The sequence below is a fragment of the Monomorium pharaonis genome, chromosome 9 (genome assembly GCF_013373865.1).
Source record: "Monomorium pharaonis isolate MP-MQ-018 chromosome 9, ASM1337386v2, whole genome shotgun sequence".
Classification (NCBI taxonomy): Eukaryota; Metazoa; Arthropoda; class Insecta; order Hymenoptera; family Formicidae; genus Monomorium; species Monomorium pharaonis.
Genome location: NC_050475.1, coordinates 7,867,011 through 7,889,091, shown reverse-complemented (window position 1 = coordinate 7,889,091; position 22,081 = coordinate 7,867,011). Strand labels below are relative to the sequence as shown.

Below are 22,081 nucleotides of genomic sequence, written 5' to 3'. Positions count from 1 at the left end.
TTGAGTCGAAGGTATAATCGGTAACGGGAGCTTCTACAAGCCTACAAATTCACGAACAGTAACGAGACACGCGCTGCGTTTCAAAAATTTCTGCTCTCTGTCCCTATATATTTTTATAATATATAATATATATTTATAAATTGTGTATATTGTGTTCTATATAAGACTCTCTATATTTCGTTTATATTAGGTATACTCTCACGCATTTTAACAAATCGGTCTTATTAGGCTATCCCTTGTACGCGGCTTGTACGATTTTTTCACGCGGCACGAAAGTACGTCTCTCGCGTCCGCTTATGAAATCTTGTGGAGGGAGGTGTATTTACAACATATGACAGATGGGAGGGGAATGATAATATAAGTGAAAACGGGAAAAAAATGCTTGCGCCTATTTTGTTTACTGCACAAATTTTGAATCTTGAAAAAAGCTGTAAATACGGAGAGATTTTCTCTTAAAATTTACCCTCAAAATCATAGTAGTAGTGGATTTCAAAGAATTCTAATAAAATTTAATAATATTATTTAACAAAGTTTAGCACAATTTTAATAGAATTTCATTAAACCACTTTACGTTACTAAATCACTTAAATATTAATATTAACTTTATATCATAAAATTGTTTGGTTAAATTTTACAATTTAAATTATAGTACAAAATTATAGTAAAATTTAATTTGAAATCCATGTTGTCTCATGACTCTCTCTCTCTCTCTCTCTCTCTCTCTCTCTCTCTCTCTCTCTCTCTCTCTCTCTCTCTCTCTCTCTCTCTCTCTCTCTCTCTCTTCTATCATAATTTTATAAATAAATTTTAAAAAACTATTCTTTCCGTATAGACCTTCGCGCATGTTAGACCTTCTTATGATTATAAAAACAAACGATTTTTTACATATTAAAAGACTATTTAAAAGTATATATAAATTTATATAAATTAACTTTTTTTTTATCACTAATAAAATAGAAAAATTCCGCATGTTGCACGTATTTTTTATTCCACACACAAACATTTTTCTCCAGTGTCGAGATAAAATATCACGATGCAATAGGAATAAAATAATTCAGAGCAAAGCGTTTTTTCTTGATTTCGTAGACGAGGACGTAATGGCTAGTTTATTGGATAAATGGGATTGTCGATTTGCGAATTTAGCGATCGACGATTAGACGCTACGGTGAGGATAGTTGTCGCGCAGGTGAACTAATCATATGAATCGAGTATACCTTTGCGCAATGATTATTTGTATAACCGGTAGAGATCACGTTTGCGCATTTATCTTTATTAACTCTAAGGGGTTATCACTTCAGACTAAATAAAACCTTATGGCAGATTTTGGCAGAATGACTCAAACAAGTTGTAGAAGATGAATCTCGGAATAAATAAAATCGCAGTAATAAGGATATTACGTTGACATAATTCACTTGAATTCTAGATTGTAGCGCTATATTCGAGTTTTCCTATCGATAATAGTATTAGTCCGCGATAACTCGATATGACGGGTTACTAAGTTTGGCCGCTTCTAGAGTTTATTCTTTTTTTTTTAGGTATTACTTTTTCTCACCGCCTTCTCGCGAACCTTGTAAGATGACGAGGAAATTAGGACGAGTTACGGATTGTTCGAGACGAGATTTTCCGCTGTCAGCTACTATAACTTCACTAAAGCGGATGTACCATACACGTCTTAGATTCATGAACAAACAGGGATGTCCACAGTCTCGCCAACTGTTCGCTTCTTGGAGAATCACTTTCGCGCTAGGCCATATTATTTATTATTCGACTGGCTGCTGGAATTTCTAAAACAGTGCCCTATACGATACTTTAACTGTCCTCGCAATTGCAATTAATGTATACGAACATCCGTAACTCATCCTAAATGTACTACCAATCCTCCGCAAATACAAGATATCGAAGAATGTCGTCAGTTATCGAGAGCTCTTTAGGATACCTGTATCACAACGACAAATGTCACGATATCTCTTTCGGGATTTCTATACGATCAGTCGAACCTTACTTTTCGTCCCTCAGGAGAGGGGTCTCCTCGGCTTCCTTTCGTCGCGCTTTTGCTTCCTTCTTCGCTCTCTTCTTCTCTTCTTTCGCCAGCTTCTTCGCCTCTTTTTGCCTGGTCTTCTCTGCCTTCTCCTCCTCTTTTTGTCGCGCCTTCTCTGCCTTTTCTCGCTCTTTCTCCCGTTCCTTCTCCTTCTTCGACTTCTGCACTTCCTGGACCACCGACATCTTGGGCGCTGCCGCTGGTCGCTTAGACGCGGCCCGGCCGCACGATGATGCCGACGATGTCGACGTTGAAACGGCGGTTGCACCTCTTGGGCTCGGTGACGTTTCCAGCTGCGTCACGATTTTTTGAGCACATCTGCAAACGCATCGATCGCATCAAGAATCCACCCTTTGACGAATCTTTCGGCTAATGGCTAAATAAAATGGATGACTGTAAAAGTACCTGATTCTAGTCGAGGCCTTGCCAGCACGGTAGTCCCTCTGGAACTCTTTGATTGGTGGCAATCGGCGTTCTCGGTTCTCCCGCATGATCTCCTCTTCCTCAGTGATTTGTTGAACTGGATCCTGATATTCCTACAAATTTTGATGAACGTAAAGGTACCGGTAAACTTATATATTAAAAACTTATTTAAAAAATAAGAGAAAACAATTCATTTATAATAACCAATTAAGAAAATTAAAACAGCAAAAACATATACATTCTCAAATGTGGATGCGTGAGGAATAATAAATTAATATGTAAGAGTTATTAATTAATTTATTATCTTTTATATCGATCCAGGAGGATCCATTAGATAATAAGTATACTTTTATGTTTTAGTTTTCTTAATAGTCTTGCAGTTAATCATTATCCTTCTTCATTCGGATTTGCCTCTATCGAGTTTAATTAATTAATTGTCCATTAAAAGAATGCATTATTCGCGGAATCAGATTGCCAAGAGTTACTTTAACTCAAGAACACTGAAATGTACTTTACTTCTAATATTATAATAAACTGCTAACCTGAATTCGCATTTTCATCGATTGCGCCTGAGAACGTCTGAGAGTGGCGCCTATGGGTTGCCGTAACCTTGTCGGTTTGCCGAGAGAGGAACTTCCGGTACTATGCGCGGATGAGGAAGTTGCCGAAGAGACGGAAGACACTCCTACACGAGAGAGTGAGAGAGAATGAATTCAGGATCGAAACTTCGTAAAGTACTTAACACCTCTCCCACACCAGGCTGTGTATACAATTAGCAGTTTGTTAATTGACGCTTATTACGAACCAGAAATAGAGGATGAACCGCTGGCCATCGAGTATAAAGAGGCGGAGGCTGGTACGCTTCCGGTTCCCCATCTGCCACCAGGTCCGGATACGCCGGCGGTGACGCCTGTGCCCATGTTGTACTCCGACGCGCTTTGTGGGAGTACCCAGGATTTACCCGACATCGAATACTACAAGCCAAAAGAATCTCACAGTGCATAATCGATTCGTATTTCTCCAAGAGAAATATATCTGGAACGGTGACAACAACGGGTATGAGACATTGTTCCCACAAGGAGGAATTAGCTATCTTATAATTATTATAAGATAGCTAATTTATATAATAAACTTTTTATATAAAACTTTTTATATAAAAGTGGCAAAATTTTAGTAAAGTATTAAACGATTTTTAAAACTTGAAAAATATTTGTATTTCAATTTTTGATTTGTCTAATTTTGACAAATCAAAAATATATAAAAATTTTATTTTGACAAAATTACTGCGAATTATCTTAGTATAAAATTTTGGCAAAATTTTTGTTAATTTATAATGCTATTTTTATAAAATATTTTCTCAATTTGTCCCTCGACGGGAATGATATGTTAGAATAAAACTTAAAGTGCATTTTTCACGTGCATTTACTTCATATCTTACGGATAATTAGCAACGTGCCGTTGAGCACCTTTGACGGTTAATCACGTAAAGATGCGACGTGTGCCACGAATAGCACCGAAAAGGAACATAGTACGATATTTCCAGCAGTTTTGATTGATAAAGGTTGTCTTAAATACGTAGCACGTAAATCCTGTTACACAAATTGGCCGCACCGACGGCTTTGAGTATCCGCTCCAATTAACAGCGATTTCGTCGCGATCATGTCAGTGGGCATGAAATTGATTGATTTGTCGCGCAAAACTGTTACCCTGTTGCAAAGAGACAGGGAAAAGAAACCACGTGGAATTTAATTCATGCAAGGAATTTTTTTAAGTATGTAAACGAAGCAAAGGAGTTATCGACGCGTGCATCCGAACACGAGAAATCCGAGATGAAACGGGCAATTTCATTACTTACGTCACGCGGAAGGAGAGTCTGCTTCAACCGTAGGATCTTCGCTCTACATATAACGCATCTTAGTGGCAAAAGCCTCTGTGATACTGCCATTTGTATCGTCTTGACGAAGCAGCGTCTGTAAAACCATGATGGCGAATGTGAAATTAATGGTAACGAGACGAAATTACATCGAGACGTCCTACTTATAAGAACCACTTTTTTCAACGTGTGCTGAGAAACAAGCATTTAGTATTTGTAATTATTGAATGTAAAAATAATTATGATTAAAAGCATTATTTTTATAATTATTATTGTTACATTGTGTATAATAATAACGTGTTGTATAATAATAACTGGTAAAAAATAATTGTGATTACCATAATTTAAATGTAATTGCCACCAAAAGTTACTAGAAAGAGTTCGCCGATATACATATTATTTTATTTTTAAATTATATTTCTTAAACAAAAACTAAAAATAGAACATTAAAAATATAAATACAATTTAGAAAATGCCTTAACAATTTTTATAATAAAAATGTTTCAAATTATGCAATAATTAAGTTTTCTGTGTGATGAACAAAAACAAGCGTGTGACAAAATAAATTCCAAACCTAATAGTAGGCGATAATATTACGTTTTTTCTTTTTTCTCTTTCACGTCATCAAGTCATATATACAAAATACTTAATGTATATGAAGATTTGTAAAAGCTTTTCATTTCGCGATGTAACTTTCTTTTTTTGATTTACACAAATATCTTATATTTTTTAAATTTCTTTAATATTTAACTAATTAATTCGAAAATTAAAAATTTGACATCTAAATAAAATTTCTAAATTAAACCCGAAATTTTAAACCCGTTACTTTAACAGATTTAGTTGTTCTAGTGTTAAGCTATATAATTTTTAAAAAATATGCCAATTTTATTCTTGTTTCTAAAGTATTTGTTTTTAGCAGATTTTATATAGAAAAAAGCTGAATATACAAATAAATTACGATTTTTTTACTTCTTTAATTAATAAGCAGATCACGTTTTAGTGCCAACTAGATATTTAAATTATAATTATGGTATAACTGTAACTACATTTTTTAGTAATATAGCACATTATAAAATACTTATTTTACAAAAGTAATAATTACGAAAATAGAACTCTTGACTCCATAATTATTTTAACATTCAATTAGTACCAAATACTTTTATTTCTTGTGTGTAAAATAGATTACGATGCCGCAGTGCCGACGTGAAACGTTTATTATTGCTTATTTTGAGTAATAAAAAGAAATTACAGAGCGCATTTAAAATGCAGAGCTATGCGGAAATCTACGTTTATCCTAAGCTTGTTCGCTCACCTGCAGACTACTCGATGCCCACATGGCGCAGTTTGCATCGTCGCCCTCGCATTCACGCATATCACGCACTGAAAGAAAAGAAATAACGAAGTGTATTAATTAGGTGCATCCATGTAGAAATATTGGATCTTTATTTGTGTTTATAATACGTATGTATGATACTGACTATTGATTGGGAAAAAATCGAGGGAGAGTGAAAAGAAAAGATCGTGTAGTTGCTTTTATTCACGTTCATCGCGGAGCGTGCCTCTTATTTTGTTTGCATAGTTTTTACGCGCTTGCACGTGTAATGTCATTAAATCCTAGGGCGCACACGATGTAACACGTTGTTTAGCGACCGAGACGGTCGCGATTGGTTGCCATGATCGACATAATGTAATTAGGCATCACTTTAATCGAAATATTAATAGCTCGTGTTTCTGGAGGGTGGGCGAATACGTCAGAAATCGAAGGGTTGCAACCGCCACTTTGTCGTCGAACGTTAATCGACTTTTGCGATCGATTGGGTGGCCAATTCGTTCGGAAATTGCGACTTTTCCGGACGGCCGGCTATATTTTGCGCGATACAGCTGCTCCGTTATCGTTATTTATTGTGCAGTCTAATGGCCCAATTTAGCGTGATGCAACGGATTGAAAAGACATACAACATTTCTAGCATTCTATAATATTTATATTATAGTACATTCTATCAAATTTGGTAATCTGAAAGAAATTTTAAATTTTTTAGAACAAGAATGCACACACACAGATATTCTTCATATAATCTGTGTAAACTAAAATTTATAAAACATTATTAGTTACTGCTTTGATTTTAAAAATGGCATTTTTCTTTGGTTAATTATGTTATTTATTATACATTATTTATGTAAGTTCGAATCTTGGTTAAAGATAGTTTTCTCAATAAATTATTCTATTTTTATATTTTTATTAACATAAAGTAGCTGTTATTAAATTGCTTCTCAATTTAATTTGTGATATTACGTATTCAGTTTAGAATTACGTTTCAGTACGATAGATATTACCGAGAAAAACAGAAAAATTTTGAATTTCCAGAGAATTCTTTTTCATTATTGAAAATCGCAGATTTTCATGGAATTTTATTAAAACTCGGGAAAATCTTGATATATATATATATATATAATTTTACTTTTAAATTTAAATTCTATCCATTCTATCGCTTTCTTTCTAACAAAATTGTTTCTTTTATCATTTCTTCTAATTTTTAATAATACGAAACATCAATTATCAATAAATATGAGATACTCATCCATATATCCCACGATTTGCGAATTTTTATTAAAAATTCAGTGATACAAGACAGAGTGCATTGTTCTAAATTAGTGTTATGTGTTTAATAAGATTTCGTGTTCTAGATTTTTAGTGAGCTGGATTATTGCAAAAATATTGTTATATACTATTTAATTTACACTATTTCTTTTCACTACTTTCTCAAACGTTATATTCAAAACTTAAGTAACTCTTTTTTGTATGATTAAAGAGAACATACACATTAAAAAAAGATAAAATATAAAACATTCGTTAAACTTATCTAAACTTTATATCAAATTTCTTAGGAAAAATCAAAAGTTTTAATTAAAAAAATTGTTTTACAAAATTTGAGTAAATATCTTGTTCAGACTAATAAATAATCAACACATGATTTGCATAAACTGCCCGGAGAGAATTTTCTCTTAAAATTACTCTTATAATTGTGATAATTGTGGAACAATGTAAACTTTGAAAATTTGACTATGCTTTTAACAAAATTTATTAAAATTTTACAAAATTTTACTAAAATATTAGTAAATTTTATTTCAAGCATAGACAAATTTTCAAAGTTCACATTGTTCCACAATTACCACAATTTTAAGAGTAATTTTAAGAGAAAATTTTCTCCGTATAGACATTGTAAAAATATTATTAGACACAAAGAACCGCCTCAATCAAAATGTAGCGTTCTTCTTCTCCTAATTAAGTTATTTACATTTATCGGCCCTAACAAACTTTTACTTACTGTTTTTTAAAATATATCAAACATTTTTATATTGATTACTAATATGGTGCTTTTAATATAAATATATATAAAAGTTTCAATTAAAAAATATATGATTTAATTTAACAAATTTATTTTATTTCTAAAAATTCTACATTTAATAGACTTTTTTAAAATAAAATAATTTAAGTCTTATTCAGTTTACACATACAAGTATCTTACATGCAATTTAATCCATATATGCGTTGTGTAGAATTATAATTTTTATTAAGTTCTCTTTTACTGATTAACTTCGGTTTACGCTTACATAAGCGCAGATACTTTGGTATAATTATTAAAAAGATATGTGTTTGCCTAATATCCGAATATTTGAAAAGAAATTTTATTCCTTCATTAATAATAAAGATCGTATATCAGTGAAATTAGATTTGAAGTTGGAATTAATTATTTATTGAGCGGACAGTATTACACGGTAACAGCTGCTATGTTAAGCTTAGAAAATCTTACAAAGTATAGGAACTAACAGGAAGAAACAGCGACCGTATCGCAATGCCAATTCAGCCGGAAAGATTTAGTTTTTTCAATAATTATGTCCGTGACAAACTCGAGTGATCACCAGAAAGGGAAATTTCATAATTCGATTTTATTTCGCCATTTCAGAATGGTCGATTAGGCGGTTTATAACGCTTGCAAATATCGCTCTTAGAAACTCCACGTTCTTACTACTTTCGATTTGTTTCTTACCTCATCTTCCTGCGAAGATGCCAGCTCGGGTTCATTCTCCTCTAGTTTTGTCAGCAACTTGTCCTGAAAAAGGAGAATAAATTATTTTTTTATCGAAATATTACATCGATAAATTCAGCTTAATTTTCTTCAGAAAGGAAACATCCAATTATTTGCAAAGCCGTATACTTTGTTGCACGAGGTCTGCATGATGGAAGGCTATTTGCCTCTAAATAGTAACAGTTCTCTCCCATTGTTTTCTTTCACAAATCAAGTAGTATTTGTTCCATCAATTCAACGACGTGTAAAGTTTCACGGACACCGGAAACGCAACAATTAAAATAATTTCGTAATATATTAATTTTTGCCCAGTTATTCTGAATCGCATTAACGCAAAAACGGAAGAGAAGTAGATCGTTATGCTCACGCGAGATGATGGTATGGGAGAACTACAAAACTATCAGCTCCTGCTGATTCCTACCAGTTTCCTTTCAAATCTGGCATAAGACAAGATACTCCCAGAGGCACCAGTGCAGCGCGCGCTATTCGAGACCTTCGGGCGCTCGACAATGCTCCCATCTTTTCTTGTGCCTATGCTCTGTAATTTGTATATCTTTCGAAGAGGTAAATTGTGACCAGTGCAAAATTATTCAATATACTTCTTATTATTTCCGCGAGTGCCTATTATCTCCATGATTATTCCGCGTTACGGATGATGAAACGTGAATGAAACGTGCACGTCAATATTTCAATACTAGAGCGCGACAATTATACTTGACGCTTGTGTGTGCATTAATAATTTGTTATAAAGTTATGCATTATATGTTTATATATATATTAAAAGTAATTATTAAAACGTGGCTATTAACTTACAATTAAATGAGTGACGATCGTAAAGACGTACGGAGTGGTGCTTGTATATGTATTTGACGTTGTAAAAGAAAACTCTTAGCCGCCGGATCAAAATTAAATCGTGCAATTGCTAGCGTGAATTTTCCATGCAACTGGCGCACGTGATCGCGTCGAGTGCAATTCCGTTTCATTAATAACAGACGACGTCATGTACGCCGTGATTTATGCTAACGACGCTAACGAGTAATAAAAGTGCTACAAATATATAACTGGACCCCCGGTGGCGATTAGCGATGACATATGATTCGTTAAACATGAGGCGAATTTGACAAATATGCCGGCTCAGAGCGTACAACGGGAGCGTTTGTTTTTCGCCAGCATTCCGATTGCGTAAACGAACAACAATCGATGCTATGTTGCACGCACTTTCGACTCTGCTCTTACTCTTGCCCGTGTCAATTGACAGATCCTTGTTAAATATCTCGTAAGTAGCCGGTGGCGGCCGTACACGGTATGGTGTACATCGCTTCTCATCCAACCGGAACGTTGGATCCGCTCTGCGAAGTGCCCCGATATGATTTGAAATCAGGTAATCAGGACGCGTAACGCATTCTGTGCGGAAAATACATTCACGCGTTTACCTCTACGGTACGATAAACCTCTGGGCGGGCACGCCAAGTGGCATGATTTCCGGAGATAAATCGCCGTTTTCCACAAAATGGAATTGAAGTACAAGGCCCTTTTTTCGTACTACTCCCAATCGGTTACCGGTGTAACTAGCGCGCGAATCGAGGACACGCTTTGCTTTCACCTTAAACTTAAGGTCATCGTTGACAACTGGATACACTGACCCCTTAAACTTAATAGCAATTTCGTACAGTATACACCGTAAAATTTAATTCGTGTGAAAGGACACGTATTAAACGAGATAATTGAGCAGGTCGCACATAGCGTCTTGAAATAACTCTTTCTGTCTCTTTTTTTCAATTGTTACTTTTTTACTCAATTTAACTTAATTATTCATGCAACTTATGTACAGTACCTTTATGCTTGTACAAAACACACACATTAATTCAAATTCCCATACATTCCCATTATATATATTACTATATATATATATATATGAGCAGATATATAATTGAGCAGAATAATAAAATAAAGGAGAAGAAAATATATATATTTTTTTTTCTTCTCCTTTATTTAATTATTCTGCTCAATTTGCTGTATTTATGTATTTTTACTCTTTTACGATGTTAATATAAATATTTTGATAGCGCTTGAGAGAATGTTATCTTAAAGCGCGTGATAAATAACGCCGTGCACACGTGTTGTTGCTTTTAAACAGCTTTTCTACATACGACTGGGTCATACGTGTTTAAACTAATTTTCGTTACTTCTATACGTATAAAAAAATTCTTCAGCGACTTTCACATGTATATCTCTAAAAAATATTTATATAGTTATTAATTTAAAGAAAATGTATACAAATGTTATTACTGTATTAAAATGTATATAAATGTCATAACTAATCATGACAAAATATTATAAAAGTGCATATTTTCATACAAGAATTTATAATATGAATATAATATGAAACAGTGACTTTTATAAAGGAAAAATACCTTAAAATTTTAACTATAAAAAAGTTCAAATGTTATATGTTGAGTTATTCAGTAATCTGAATTTTATATACATAAATGACATACATAAATAGATATAAATTGAAGAATACATTGCATTCAAATTTAAGCAATGCATTTTTTATTAATGTAACTCTACAAAAACTAATTACGAGTAACATTTTGAGTATTATTTACAACATTCAATATCGTAATAATTGCAAATATTACAATATTTTTCGCATTTTAATTTAAAATTATCACTTAAATTTTAATTTTAATTTTTATCAATTATTTAATTTTAAAATTCGTTTAATATAAATTAAATTAGTTGACAATCAAAAAAAAAATTTGACCGATATTAAACAAGCACTCATTCTATATATGATAAGTGGATGTAAGTGTGTGAGTAAGAGAAAGAGAGAGAAAGAGAGCGAGAGAGAAAGGGAGTATGTGCGTGTATGTGTATGTATGTGAGTCATTTGTGACCAAGTTTTCCAACATTTTAAATAAAGGGCATGCACGAAATGAGGCCAGCAACATATCAAGCTTGTTTTTTTTTTTTAAGAAAATAATAGAAAACGCAATTTAATCAAGTTTGTAATATCGTAGAGAAGAAATACGTCACTCCACATCCGTCGAATTATGTAGAATATGAAATAATGTAGAATAATATATAGAACATTAAAGTTATAGTAGTTATAAAGTGGATAGAATAATAAAGTTATCAATCAATCAATCAATAAATCTCTCTCTCTCTCTCTCTCTCTCTTTCTCTCTCTGATCACATTGGAAAGTATTGTGTTCTTTGTATCCGGCGATACCGCAAACGTTCCCAGTGTTCGAAGAATCGCGCCGCGAAAAATGCATTCTCAATGCAGTGTCATCAAACCGGTGCAACTCACGAAGGCGCGTCATGCTGCATGGTAGCTGCCAATTACACCGATAATAAAAAGGCGAACGCTTTATATGACCGTAACGGTCACATACAAACCGATGACCGACATTGCGAAAGTCCGATCTCTTTTATATTTTATATCACCGTTCACTCCTCTCACTCCTCTGCTAACGGTTTGTCAGAAAATGTAACGTTTCTTCGATTACAAACGTTTCTTCCACGAACAGATCCGTATCGGCGGTGTCGTTAATCTGTTGTTGATATAACTATCGGTCAAGATTGTTTCCGTGGCGGAATGCTCGGCGCGAGCGGTCGAGTGTAAAAAAGCGTCGTGAATATCACGACGAAAGTGCAAGCGACGATCTATTTCTCGAGAGACTATTTGAAAATACGCTTAATTATCCCATTGTGCAATTCTGAAATAAATCCCCGAGCTCCAAGTCGTAAATTATATTTAGAGCCTTTCACTAATCGTAAAAAATTGTCTGTCCCGCCTTTATCAATTAAACGCGCATCGCAATTTTGCACCAACAAGTATCATTACAACTCTAGATTCAACCTCTACCGTTCAGTGGTTACAATATCTCCAGCGAACTTTTTTTTTTCAACGATGGAAATACTCGACAAATTTTGTATTTTTTTGTAAGATAATTAAAACTATTTTGCTCGATATGAATTTTTGTATAAAAGTCATTCACTTTCGATGCGCTCTGTCGCTCGCCGAGTGTAAGGTTTAAGGATTTGCGAGGTACAACCGAGCAAGCAAACTCGACAGCCACTTAACGTCTTCCGTTTGAACTTAATTACGACGGAACACGGCATCACGTGCGTTACCGAAGTAGAAGGAACGACGAATGATTTTCCGAGTCTTTTTCTTGGCGTCGATACCAAACAGTGGAATGTATAACAGATATGAGATTAAAAAAAAAAACAACTGGAATGTTCGTTCTCGTTTATGTTCCACATAGAGATTATGAAATCCATTGTCCGACGATTAGCTCACTTGAATACAATAGTTCAATCAGAATTCAATCAAAAACGTTCCGAACAATTAAAATTGTTGACCGTGCTCGTGTGAGGGAGATGATAATCTCCTTGCTGAATCGCAGATTAAAGGAAAGCCACCTTAAACGTAACGTAAAAGGTGTTGGAAATTAACATAGCTTGAAGGGAAATATTTATCCTTTATATAAATGTAAGTGCTTTCGCGTGTCGCGAAATCGAGCAGTATGCCCGCGTGGCCGTGTTCCGCGTCGAAACATTTTGCGCGCGACGAGGGGAGCTAAAAGGGATTCCTCGGTACAGGGTGGGTATCTCGCACCGTCGATCTCCGCCGGCGGTACGACACGCGACATAACGTGACCATCGTCAGGTTCAATGACGACGACCGCGGCGATTGGTCGAGGCCGACCAGGTCGCCGCCGTTGGCATTATGTACAATTTAATACGGGAGACGGAACGCGCGGTGGCCTGAGCCAATATGACCGTTCGGGAAATACATTACGTGTCGATCGTGCGGGTATCCGTCGAATGGATTCTTGAATCCGGCTGAGTCGATTGAGGAACAAAAATACCAAACGGATTTAATATTCGTTTGCGGTTTGCAATTCTTCGATTGGGGTCTCGTGCGCCTTGTGCAACCGCGAGATTGAAATTGATTAGTTCAGATTTCTGTTAAAGTTATTATCTCTTCATCTTTCTGTTACAGGAGACAGTCTACTACATCTGACACTGCTTCCCACTGGTACGTGCTTGTATTGCTGCCCCATCCAGTTGAACCAGGACGTCCAATTTCTGTTGTATACCAGGTACACGTTGTTCATCAATCAAAATCGCCGTCACGCAATAATATACTTGAAACGCTTCAGTAAAATATAATTTTCTTACCTTATTATTGTTAAAAATTAGGATGTTAAAACGGGAATTAATAATAAAATCCACCGGCAGTTTTGTTCTGTCTAGAACGACAGAGAAATACAAGCTATTCTAATGAGTCGCTCAGTTAATTAATCATTAATTGCAATTTGAAGATTAGTTTTCCGATAAATCAACGAGACCACCGTCGAGCATATTCCACAAATTTTGCTCATCATAGCAACATTTTTCTTGCGTTTCGCATTAATCCACGACAGGCGGAATCCAACATATCCAGATATACTGGATATTAATGACGTCACAACGTTGCGGAAGAGTAACTTCAACGTTAAACACCCGACTATCGTTTACATTCACGGATACAGCGATAGTAGTTTGGGAAAAGGTCCCATTGCTGTACGAAATGGTACGTACTTAGTAAATATTCAAAACCAATAACCATCATATCGTATACGCTATAACGTTTATCATTTGCGGAGAAATTTACATTCACAAACTGTAAATGCGCATGGTTTCGCGCCGAACTCGACAGCGCTTCACACACATATAAAAGTTTCGAGAATCTCTAAAAGGTTTTTGAAATAAATATTATATCGTTTCATATTGAGCTTTGACGATAACAAATATATGAAGGTATTTTCAGCTTTTTCGTAAACACGTGATACCACGGCGATGTATCATTCTGAATAGCAAAGTAACTTCTTAAAAGTCATCGCGATGCCTTCGTTTTTCTTTCCACTCGTAAAGTTTAGGGTGAGCGAGTAGGCTAGATCCATTAGTAACTACATGATCTACGGATCTATGTTGCTAAGCCTCAAGAGGTACTGTCAGGATGACGAATAGTGTACACCGTAACTTGCCAAAATAAATTGCCAAGTTTTACACCCTTCAGCGCACGAGTCTATCCAATTCAACTTTCAGCGGCCCCCAAAGGAAAGCCTTTGTTTATTTATTTGCGTAAAAAAAAAGAAAAAGTCTGCTTCCTGCTTGGTGATTTTTTTCAAAACTCCTACAAACGCGGCTTACGTTGTTGAGTTATCAAATGAAGCGATTAAACGATGACTTCTTTAATATCCTTTTATTTTATGTACGAAGAGTTTAACACTTCAAAGAGTTTCTATTTCTACATTTGTATAATTTGTAGAGGAGAAGGTAGTATTATGGCCCATATAAATATGATTACTAATCTCCATTATTAAATGAGGAATTCTAGTAATTACTTGGAATCATTTGTCTAATAGCCTGTCATTATGTAGTGGCGCTAATATACCGATATCTAATAGCCGACATTTATTATAGAGCATTTTTACTTTTGATCATTTCAAAATTTTTTCAAGGTATATTTTATTACACATATTTCTTTACTTTTTAAAGATATCACACAAATGTACATATACTTCAATATTTTTCTGTTATTTAAGTTTTATTTTTGGCTGTACACATTATGCAAAATTAAACAACAACATGGCACTTTAATAATATAGTGCAATAATCATTATATCACTATAATTTATAGTTATTTTTAGACTTTATCATATTTTTATAATATTCAAAAATTTTCATAAGATTGATTTATGCTTACTGTATGGTTGACATAACTAAAATGCAAATTTTAATATACTGAGTTGTTCTATGAAACAATTATAAACATCACTATAAACATGTAATTATTATTAACAATATTATAATAATTATTATAAAAATAGAAATCCCAATTACTTTACCATACAATTATAAACGCAAATACATTTTTCTCAATATATATATAATATATAAAATGTAAATGGGTAGTTATAATACTTCTTTCTCCTCTATTTAAAAAATTTAATATGTATTATATTTCAGTTCAGGAACACTTGTAATTTTCACGCATCTCACAAAAAGTAAAATAGGATTTACTATTATTACAAAAAAGTAGTTTATTTTTTTGGAAAACCCTTTTAAAAACAGTTTAGAAAGCCTGCTTTAAAATTCCTTTCCGTTAATTTTGCCTAATAATAAAATTTTCATCAAATTCCCCCCAAAAATATTACAATTTTAAAAAATGGCAATTTTCAATTTTATGTAATTTATGAACAAATTATAACAACGAAATTACAAACTAATTTACAGCTTTATCTCTTCCTTTCAAAATACCTTTCTAAAAACATCTCTATAATTGTTTTTCGCCCAAATTTTCATAAGACACGAGAAAATCGCAAGTTTCCGAATTTATCAGTAGTGTAGCTTGTAATTAAAACATTTAGTTTAAGAATCCAACTGCACTCTTTGTTTCAGCCTATCTTCGTCGTGGGCACTATAACGTGATATTAATAGACTGGCCTAAACTGGCGGTGTTACCGTGGTACGTAACGGCGGTGAGAAATGCCAAAGTCGTCGGACCTTACTTAGCGCACATGATCACTTGGCTCGACGCGCAGAAAGCTTGTCCTTTATCCAAAATTCACGTGATCGGCTTTAGCTTGGGCGCGGAAGTTGCTGGTTTTATGGGGAAAGCTCTGGCACCTCGAAAGGTTAGATATTGCGAGATCTTCTATAACAACGATTATCAGAGTTACACCACATTGCACGTTCGCTCGGCTAATCGAAGGCCGCATTATCGGAACCACATTAGTGTCAGGAGTTTCAATCGAGGCGCGATATCGACGCAACCGCCAGACTATATGTCAAATACGTGTATGTGTATGCTTGTTGAAAAATACGCGCGCTTTCTTTTTTTTTTTTTAGATAGGTAGAATCACCGGATTGGACCCTGCTTATCCGTTGTACATGAATACCGGAGAGGACGGTCACTTGACGTGGGCCGACGCTTCCTTCGTCGACGTCATTCATACCGATGGCGGTCGCTTTGGATTTCCTACTCCACTTGGTCACGTCGATTTTTACCCGAACGGCGGCACGAGGCGACAACCCGGTTGCGATTTGAGGAGCCTTGTCCGCATGGGTTTCAGGAGGATCATAAATCAATATAGTAAGTGACTCGTTACGATGTCAAGTCTCGTGTTCTCGCCAGCTGTCGTGATCTTTCTTTCTCTTCGAAATATCTAGTTCTCTCTTTAATTACATTTTTGCGAAGCGTCTACAGTTTTATTAAGAGAGATTATCTTTTTCTTTTAGTTACCTGCGGACACAACCGAGCCTGGCGTTATTACGCGGAATCAGTGGAGAACCCCTGGGGATTCCCCGCGAGTCGATGTCCAAAATGGCGACCTGGGATTCTAACGAGCTGTGTGTGGAAACCCGAGGCTTACATGGGTGTCGCGGCCGACTCCAAATATCGGGGAAGATTTTACTTGAGCACAAACTCACGGTCACCGTTCGCCAGGAATCTGACCGGTCACAAATTCGGCAAATGAGGATCGCCGTGCGATTATTTTGATTTGGATGAACCAGATTAAAAAGCAAAACGACTTTCCGTGATGATCGCTTCTGTCAGGATAACTGTTCTGAATGAAGCTTAGTGAGGAAATAGAAAAAAATATCTTTTTGTAATTTTTATGCAATGTGTTTGTGTGGGAGAAAGTGACGGCAAATTTCAGTCATTTTATGATCCTCAAAATTCGAATCAAATTGTATGCCAAGCAATGCTGTACGATGGAACATTAATCACAGAAAAATTACAAGTTGGCTCCTCGTAATTTCAAAACTACCTTATGCTCAACTTATAATTTTTCTGAGATTAATATCCTATTATATTAGCATTGTTTGAAATACAATTTGATTCGAAATTTGATTTCAAAAATTGCAAAAAATAGATCGAACAAATCCATATTTTCGTCATCACTCTTTGTATTTCTGCCGCTTTAATGTTCTCTGTAAACATTTCGAGGTCTTAATTAGTTTTATTTTTCTCTTTGTTGGATTACTAAGGTGACGACGGAAGTACTTTTTTCCCTATAACAACAAACAGTTTCGTGATAGAATGTGGTTTAGTGTAGCAACACTATCGAAGCTCGAATCGAATTGCGATAAGTTGTTAAAGGGAAAGCAACTTGTGCCGACTTGTGACTGTTTTAATACTAAGCACTGCGATCTCGTGCCAGATAGCAACGCATTATTTACAACATTTATCGTTTTGATTCTAACTTTAATTGTCAATGATACACGAGTAATAATCACATAACATGACATTAGTTATACACCAATAACGAGTAAAATAACGAGCGAACGAAAGTTTGCAGTAGTAAAATGTGACTTGAAAAATACTTTTACGTCATGAATGATGTGTCGAGAACGAATCCCGAGTTTCATGACAACATACAGAATTTAACGATTTAACTTGTACCATCAACGTTATACCTTTTGTACATCTTTTATGAGCGCGTGAGAAGTTACGTGCAATCGCTTAGATAAATTTGCTAATAGACTGCATTAAAATATACGTGGAAGTAACGGTTTTACTGAAGCCTTTAAAAATTCAGTTGGATCTGAAAATAATTTTGTTTTTATAGTCATGAAAGTAGTTAAATAGTCATCAAAATAGTTATGAAGGACGTTCAAGCCTAACGAGCATTACTGTAAAAAATTTTCAAGATTATTTTCAGAACTGTAGCCAGCTAAATGTTTAAATACTTTAGTAAAATCGTTCTTTCTTTATATCTACAAGAACGATAATTTTGTACGACATAAAAGTGTGAGAAGCGTAGAACACGGAATAAAACAAGTACGCTAATAATCGGGAAAACAACCTGCAATTTTCATGCAATTTCGAACGCATTTTTTGCTTTCGAGATATGTAAATTTCTCAAAGCTAAAGAATTTTATTATTTACCATTTTCCGAGATAATCGATAAGGAAATCTCGGGTACCATATGTCTCCCTCGAACGAGAAAGAACACATGCTCGCATTAAAAATTACAGGTAACAGCTTGTAGGAATACAAATGAAGAACTGGGCGCACGCTGAAAGTTGAAAATATTTAGAAGGACTGAACAAGTCGCTTTTTGTACTGCTTTTATTCTGCGTCATTCGCGTGCGACGCGAATTGTGAAACGCCGTGATACTTTCTACCGCCCGTCTCCTTGCTGTTTTCACGGTTTATGACTAAATTAGTATACCATGAGTTCGTCTTCGGTAAAATGTTTCTGAAAATTCCTTCTAGCTCATGTAGCAACGTAGTTTTCTCGAAAAACTACGATACCGCGAAACTCACTCGACTTCGTGAAACTCACCGGCCGAACCTGAATTTCGAGACAGCTAAACTGCATGTCACCGAGAAAATTCCATCTACCGTTTTTAACCCTTATTAGATCAGAATAACTTTTCTCACTTCTCTGTATAAAAGTAACTTTCAAGGGATTTTTCGTGGAAGACTTCTCAAATTAACGAACTGACGAAGGCAACTATTCATTAAATTGTTTCGGTTGTCAGTTAGTTTCCTTAAAAAATAAAAAATCACGCCAACGCCTTTGAAAAAACGCAAACGGAGAATGTAGAGCATCGAAATATCTACGACGCGACAGTAACACCGATACGAACTGTAGACACAGACCAATATAACATAATCAGTGGTCGGAATGCAATTTTAAGATCGATAGGGTGATTTATGTACGGTAGAAACATTCCCTGACTCATCTGGAAGATAGCACCGTGACCTTTCACGATCGCGTACTGTTCAACTGCGTTATTCGATTTCGGAATACATTTCACAGACTAAACAATGAGCAAGTAAAATCAAACGTGTAGAAAAGATAAAAGAGTCGACATGTCGCGCGTTCTCCTTGAAGCGGAGAAGAGGATTTTCTCTCTCTCTCTCTTTCTCTCTTGAGAGAGAGAGAGAGAGAGAGACGTCAATGAGAATCGACAGGGTCGAAATACGATAAGTTTTAGAATCACGAACGCGACATGGACTCCGTGGGATCTGGCCGGCGGTCAATCAACCCGACATGCACACTGAAAAATTCAGTACGAAAGGCAGGTCGATAAGAATCCAATGGCCAGGGTTATAGATGACCCTAGTCTTGAAAGACCACGTTACGTGGAAAGGTGTAAGGCGGCTTTCGCAGTCTACGCTTCAGCACGTTCGACCGACGCTGGTTCCTCCTCTCTCGAGGAGAGACTCCCTCGAGTATCGTTACCGGCTATATTCTCTCATGGTTATACATATACAGCGCATACTAGGTTTCTATGCACTTCCTTTCATCCCTGTCATCTAAAATTTCCTTGGGTTTAAAAGGTCTCTCCGACAGAACCCAATTCGCGCCGTTTACTTTCCAGAAGTTAAATATTTATTAATTTAATAATTTTGCGTTGCTCTTTTCCCTATTACATATATTTTTATTTCACATTTTAATGCTAGAAGTGCTAAAAGGGTTGTCATTTATTGACTATCTCTTTTTTTTAATTCCTCTATTTACATTTTATACAATAATTTTGTTAATAATTAATATTTTAAATTGAAAACTAAACATTTATCAATGTGTTGTTCAATTGATTCTAAACACAAATTCATAAAATATTTATTATTTAGAATGTTATTTATGAAAATGTAATGACACTATATAGTGGGTCAAAAAAGAAATACAAATGGTTAATGCAGACTCTGGCAAAAATAAATTTTAAAAATTGATTTTGTTTAAAAATAATGCGTTAACCAAACGAGCTACCTTTTCTTCGAGAATTGCAAGACGATTTTTGGAGGAGAAACTCCTTTTCTTCCTTGATTTATGAGATGATTTACTCATATTCGAAGTTTTACTGCCTAAGAAAATTAATAAAAACTAACGATACAAAGATACACGAAGCTGTTGAAATTGCGCAACAGGAAAACAATGAAAATACGTTTGCATAGCTAAAGAGCGATATTCAGCCTACCTCAAATTTCTGTTATACTACATATATTCAGCCAGACGAGCTATTGCATAATTGTATATAATTATGTACTTATTCGAAATAAAAGGAAAATATTACAGAATATGTGCATTATATGAATATGTAAAAACATAATGTATGCAAATGTACGTGCACATAACTTCCGTATATAAACTGTAATACTAGAAATCTGTAAATAATGCATATAATATAAACCATAGATTAGCAAACCATAATAAACTTATCAAATAACTACTTCCTAGTAAAAAATTCCTAATAAAAAAGAATCCGAATGAAAGTCGAATATACGGGAAAATTGATAAAAGTATAAGCAAAACTTCTATGAAGCGTGGATACAATAAAATGTAAAAAAAGCGTTTAGTTCTTATAATGTTTCTTTGACATTTCGCCATTTCAATTTAGATTCATAGAAGTTTTATTTACGATTTTATCAAAACTTGGAAAAAGAGGTTGTACTAAATGTCAATACTTGAGACTGCTTCAGCAAAATTCTATGCTGTTGTTTAACTTTGCATAACTTGAAATGTGTTCAGCATTTATAATGCAAATGTGTACAAAATAAAATAATAAATGACAAAAAGCACTCGAATATACACACATAAATAAGGAAGTATATATAAATTATATATCTTGACAAATTTTTGAAAAGCTGCAAAATAAAGATCTCAACAAAATTGGTTGTTGTGTATTGGCATATTGGCATCATCATTGCATAACGGCGGACTAAATGATTTTATAATTAAAATATATCACCTAATAACAAAAATATTAGACTAATTACCACAAAAAGCTGCAATATATACCAGTTTTTTCTCTATTATATTTATTATTAATTTAATTTATTATTATCATTATATTATATTATCACATTATTTTTTTGTATAAAAAATATAATTTTAAAATTCTTTAATTCTTTAATAATTAAAATATTTCCTTTCTACTATTTATATAATAAAATATTTGTTTTTTTTTTAATTACATCCTTTATTTTAATAGTAATTTACTCGCTTGGACCTTTCAGTGAGTAATAAATTTCAATAATTCTAGCGTTAAATATTTTTAGAGATTATTTAAGAATTCGTAGATTTATCTGTCTATTTAATCAATAAAATTCCAAATCTGTAAATATATTCTACAAACGTAATTTTAATATTTACACGGAATTTCTTCGTCAGCCAGCGAAGAAATGGAATTGTCTCTGGTTATCGTTGTTCGTACACTTTGCGAATCGAACCAACGTCATCGATTTCCACACTGCTAAAATCGTTGCCGTGTATTGACCGTTCGATCCTTGCATCGTCGGGAGCATTGTCCTCCGCGGAAATGAGAAACGAAACACGAAACGTACCACCACCACCTCCACTACCTCCACTACCGCCACCACCGCCATCAGCCCGGCGTCGTGGATATCGATCCTTCTTTGTTCACGTTGTTCATCATGCTTTAGACGCGGGTAATTCGCGTGTTGCACCCTGTAATCACTATGATGGTCACATTATGTGTGAAAAGAAAAACTCGAACGCGCATTTCCCCTTACCCATACCCTGTCTCCACCATTCATACTTCCCTTTCACTCTTTGAATCATTTATCTCGAGCAAAGTTTATCGTATACAGGATGCCCCCAACGCGACTAAGTCTTTCCA

General features: G+C 34.7%; 2 protein-coding genes across 2 annotated transcripts in view; one reads left to right on the top strand and one right to left on the bottom strand.

Moving 5' to 3' along the window:
- Positions 1 to 1,516: 1,516 nt before the first annotated feature.
- LOC105838079 (eukaryotic translation initiation factor 4 gamma) overlaps positions 1,517 to 22,081 on the bottom strand; it is a 33,017-nt gene continuing 12,452 nt past the window's right edge. The window contains exons 3-9 of the mRNA XM_012683365.3: positions 8,384 to 8,446; positions 5,647 to 5,714; positions 4,317 to 4,431; positions 3,267 to 3,435; positions 3,004 to 3,146; positions 2,444 to 2,574; positions 1,517 to 2,356 (exon numbers count right to left, since the gene is read on the bottom strand). Of these exons, the coding sequence (XP_012538819.1) occupies positions 1,999 to 2,356; positions 2,444 to 2,574; positions 3,004 to 3,146; positions 3,267 to 3,435; positions 4,317 to 4,431; positions 5,647 to 5,714; positions 8,384 to 8,446 (1,047 nt within the window). The 3' untranslated portion in view covers positions 1,517 to 1,998. The remainder of the gene's footprint in view (positions 2,357 to 2,443; positions 2,575 to 3,003; positions 3,147 to 3,266; positions 3,436 to 4,316; positions 4,432 to 5,646; positions 5,715 to 8,383; positions 8,447 to 22,081) is intronic.
- On the top strand, positions 8,455 to 20,310 carry LOC105838080 (pancreatic lipase-related protein 2). Its single transcript, XM_012683366.3, has 6 exons — positions 8,455 to 8,986; positions 13,440 to 13,539; positions 13,864 to 14,012; positions 15,884 to 16,119; positions 16,334 to 16,577; positions 16,724 to 20,310. The coding sequence occupies exons 1-6, from the start codon at positions 8,932 to 8,934 to the stop codon at positions 16,960 to 16,962; spliced, it is 1,023 nt and encodes a 340-aa protein (XP_012538820.1). The 5' UTR covers positions 8,455 to 8,931; the 3' UTR covers positions 16,963 to 20,310.

Excerpts from the sequence above, each read along its gene's own strand:
- LOC105838080 (XM_012683366.3), top strand. The coding sequence starts at position 8,932 with ATGCTCCCATCTTTTCTTGTGCCTATGCTCTGTAATTTGTATATCTTT. Across the intron at positions 13,540-13,863 it reads CAATTTCTGTTGTATACCAG|GCGGAATCCAACATATCCAG; the intron begins GTACACGTTGTT and ends AATCCACGACAG. Across the intron at positions 14,013-15,883 it reads TCCCATTGCTGTACGAAATG|CCTATCTTCGTCGTGGGCAC; the intron begins GTACGTACTTAG and ends TCTTTGTTTCAG.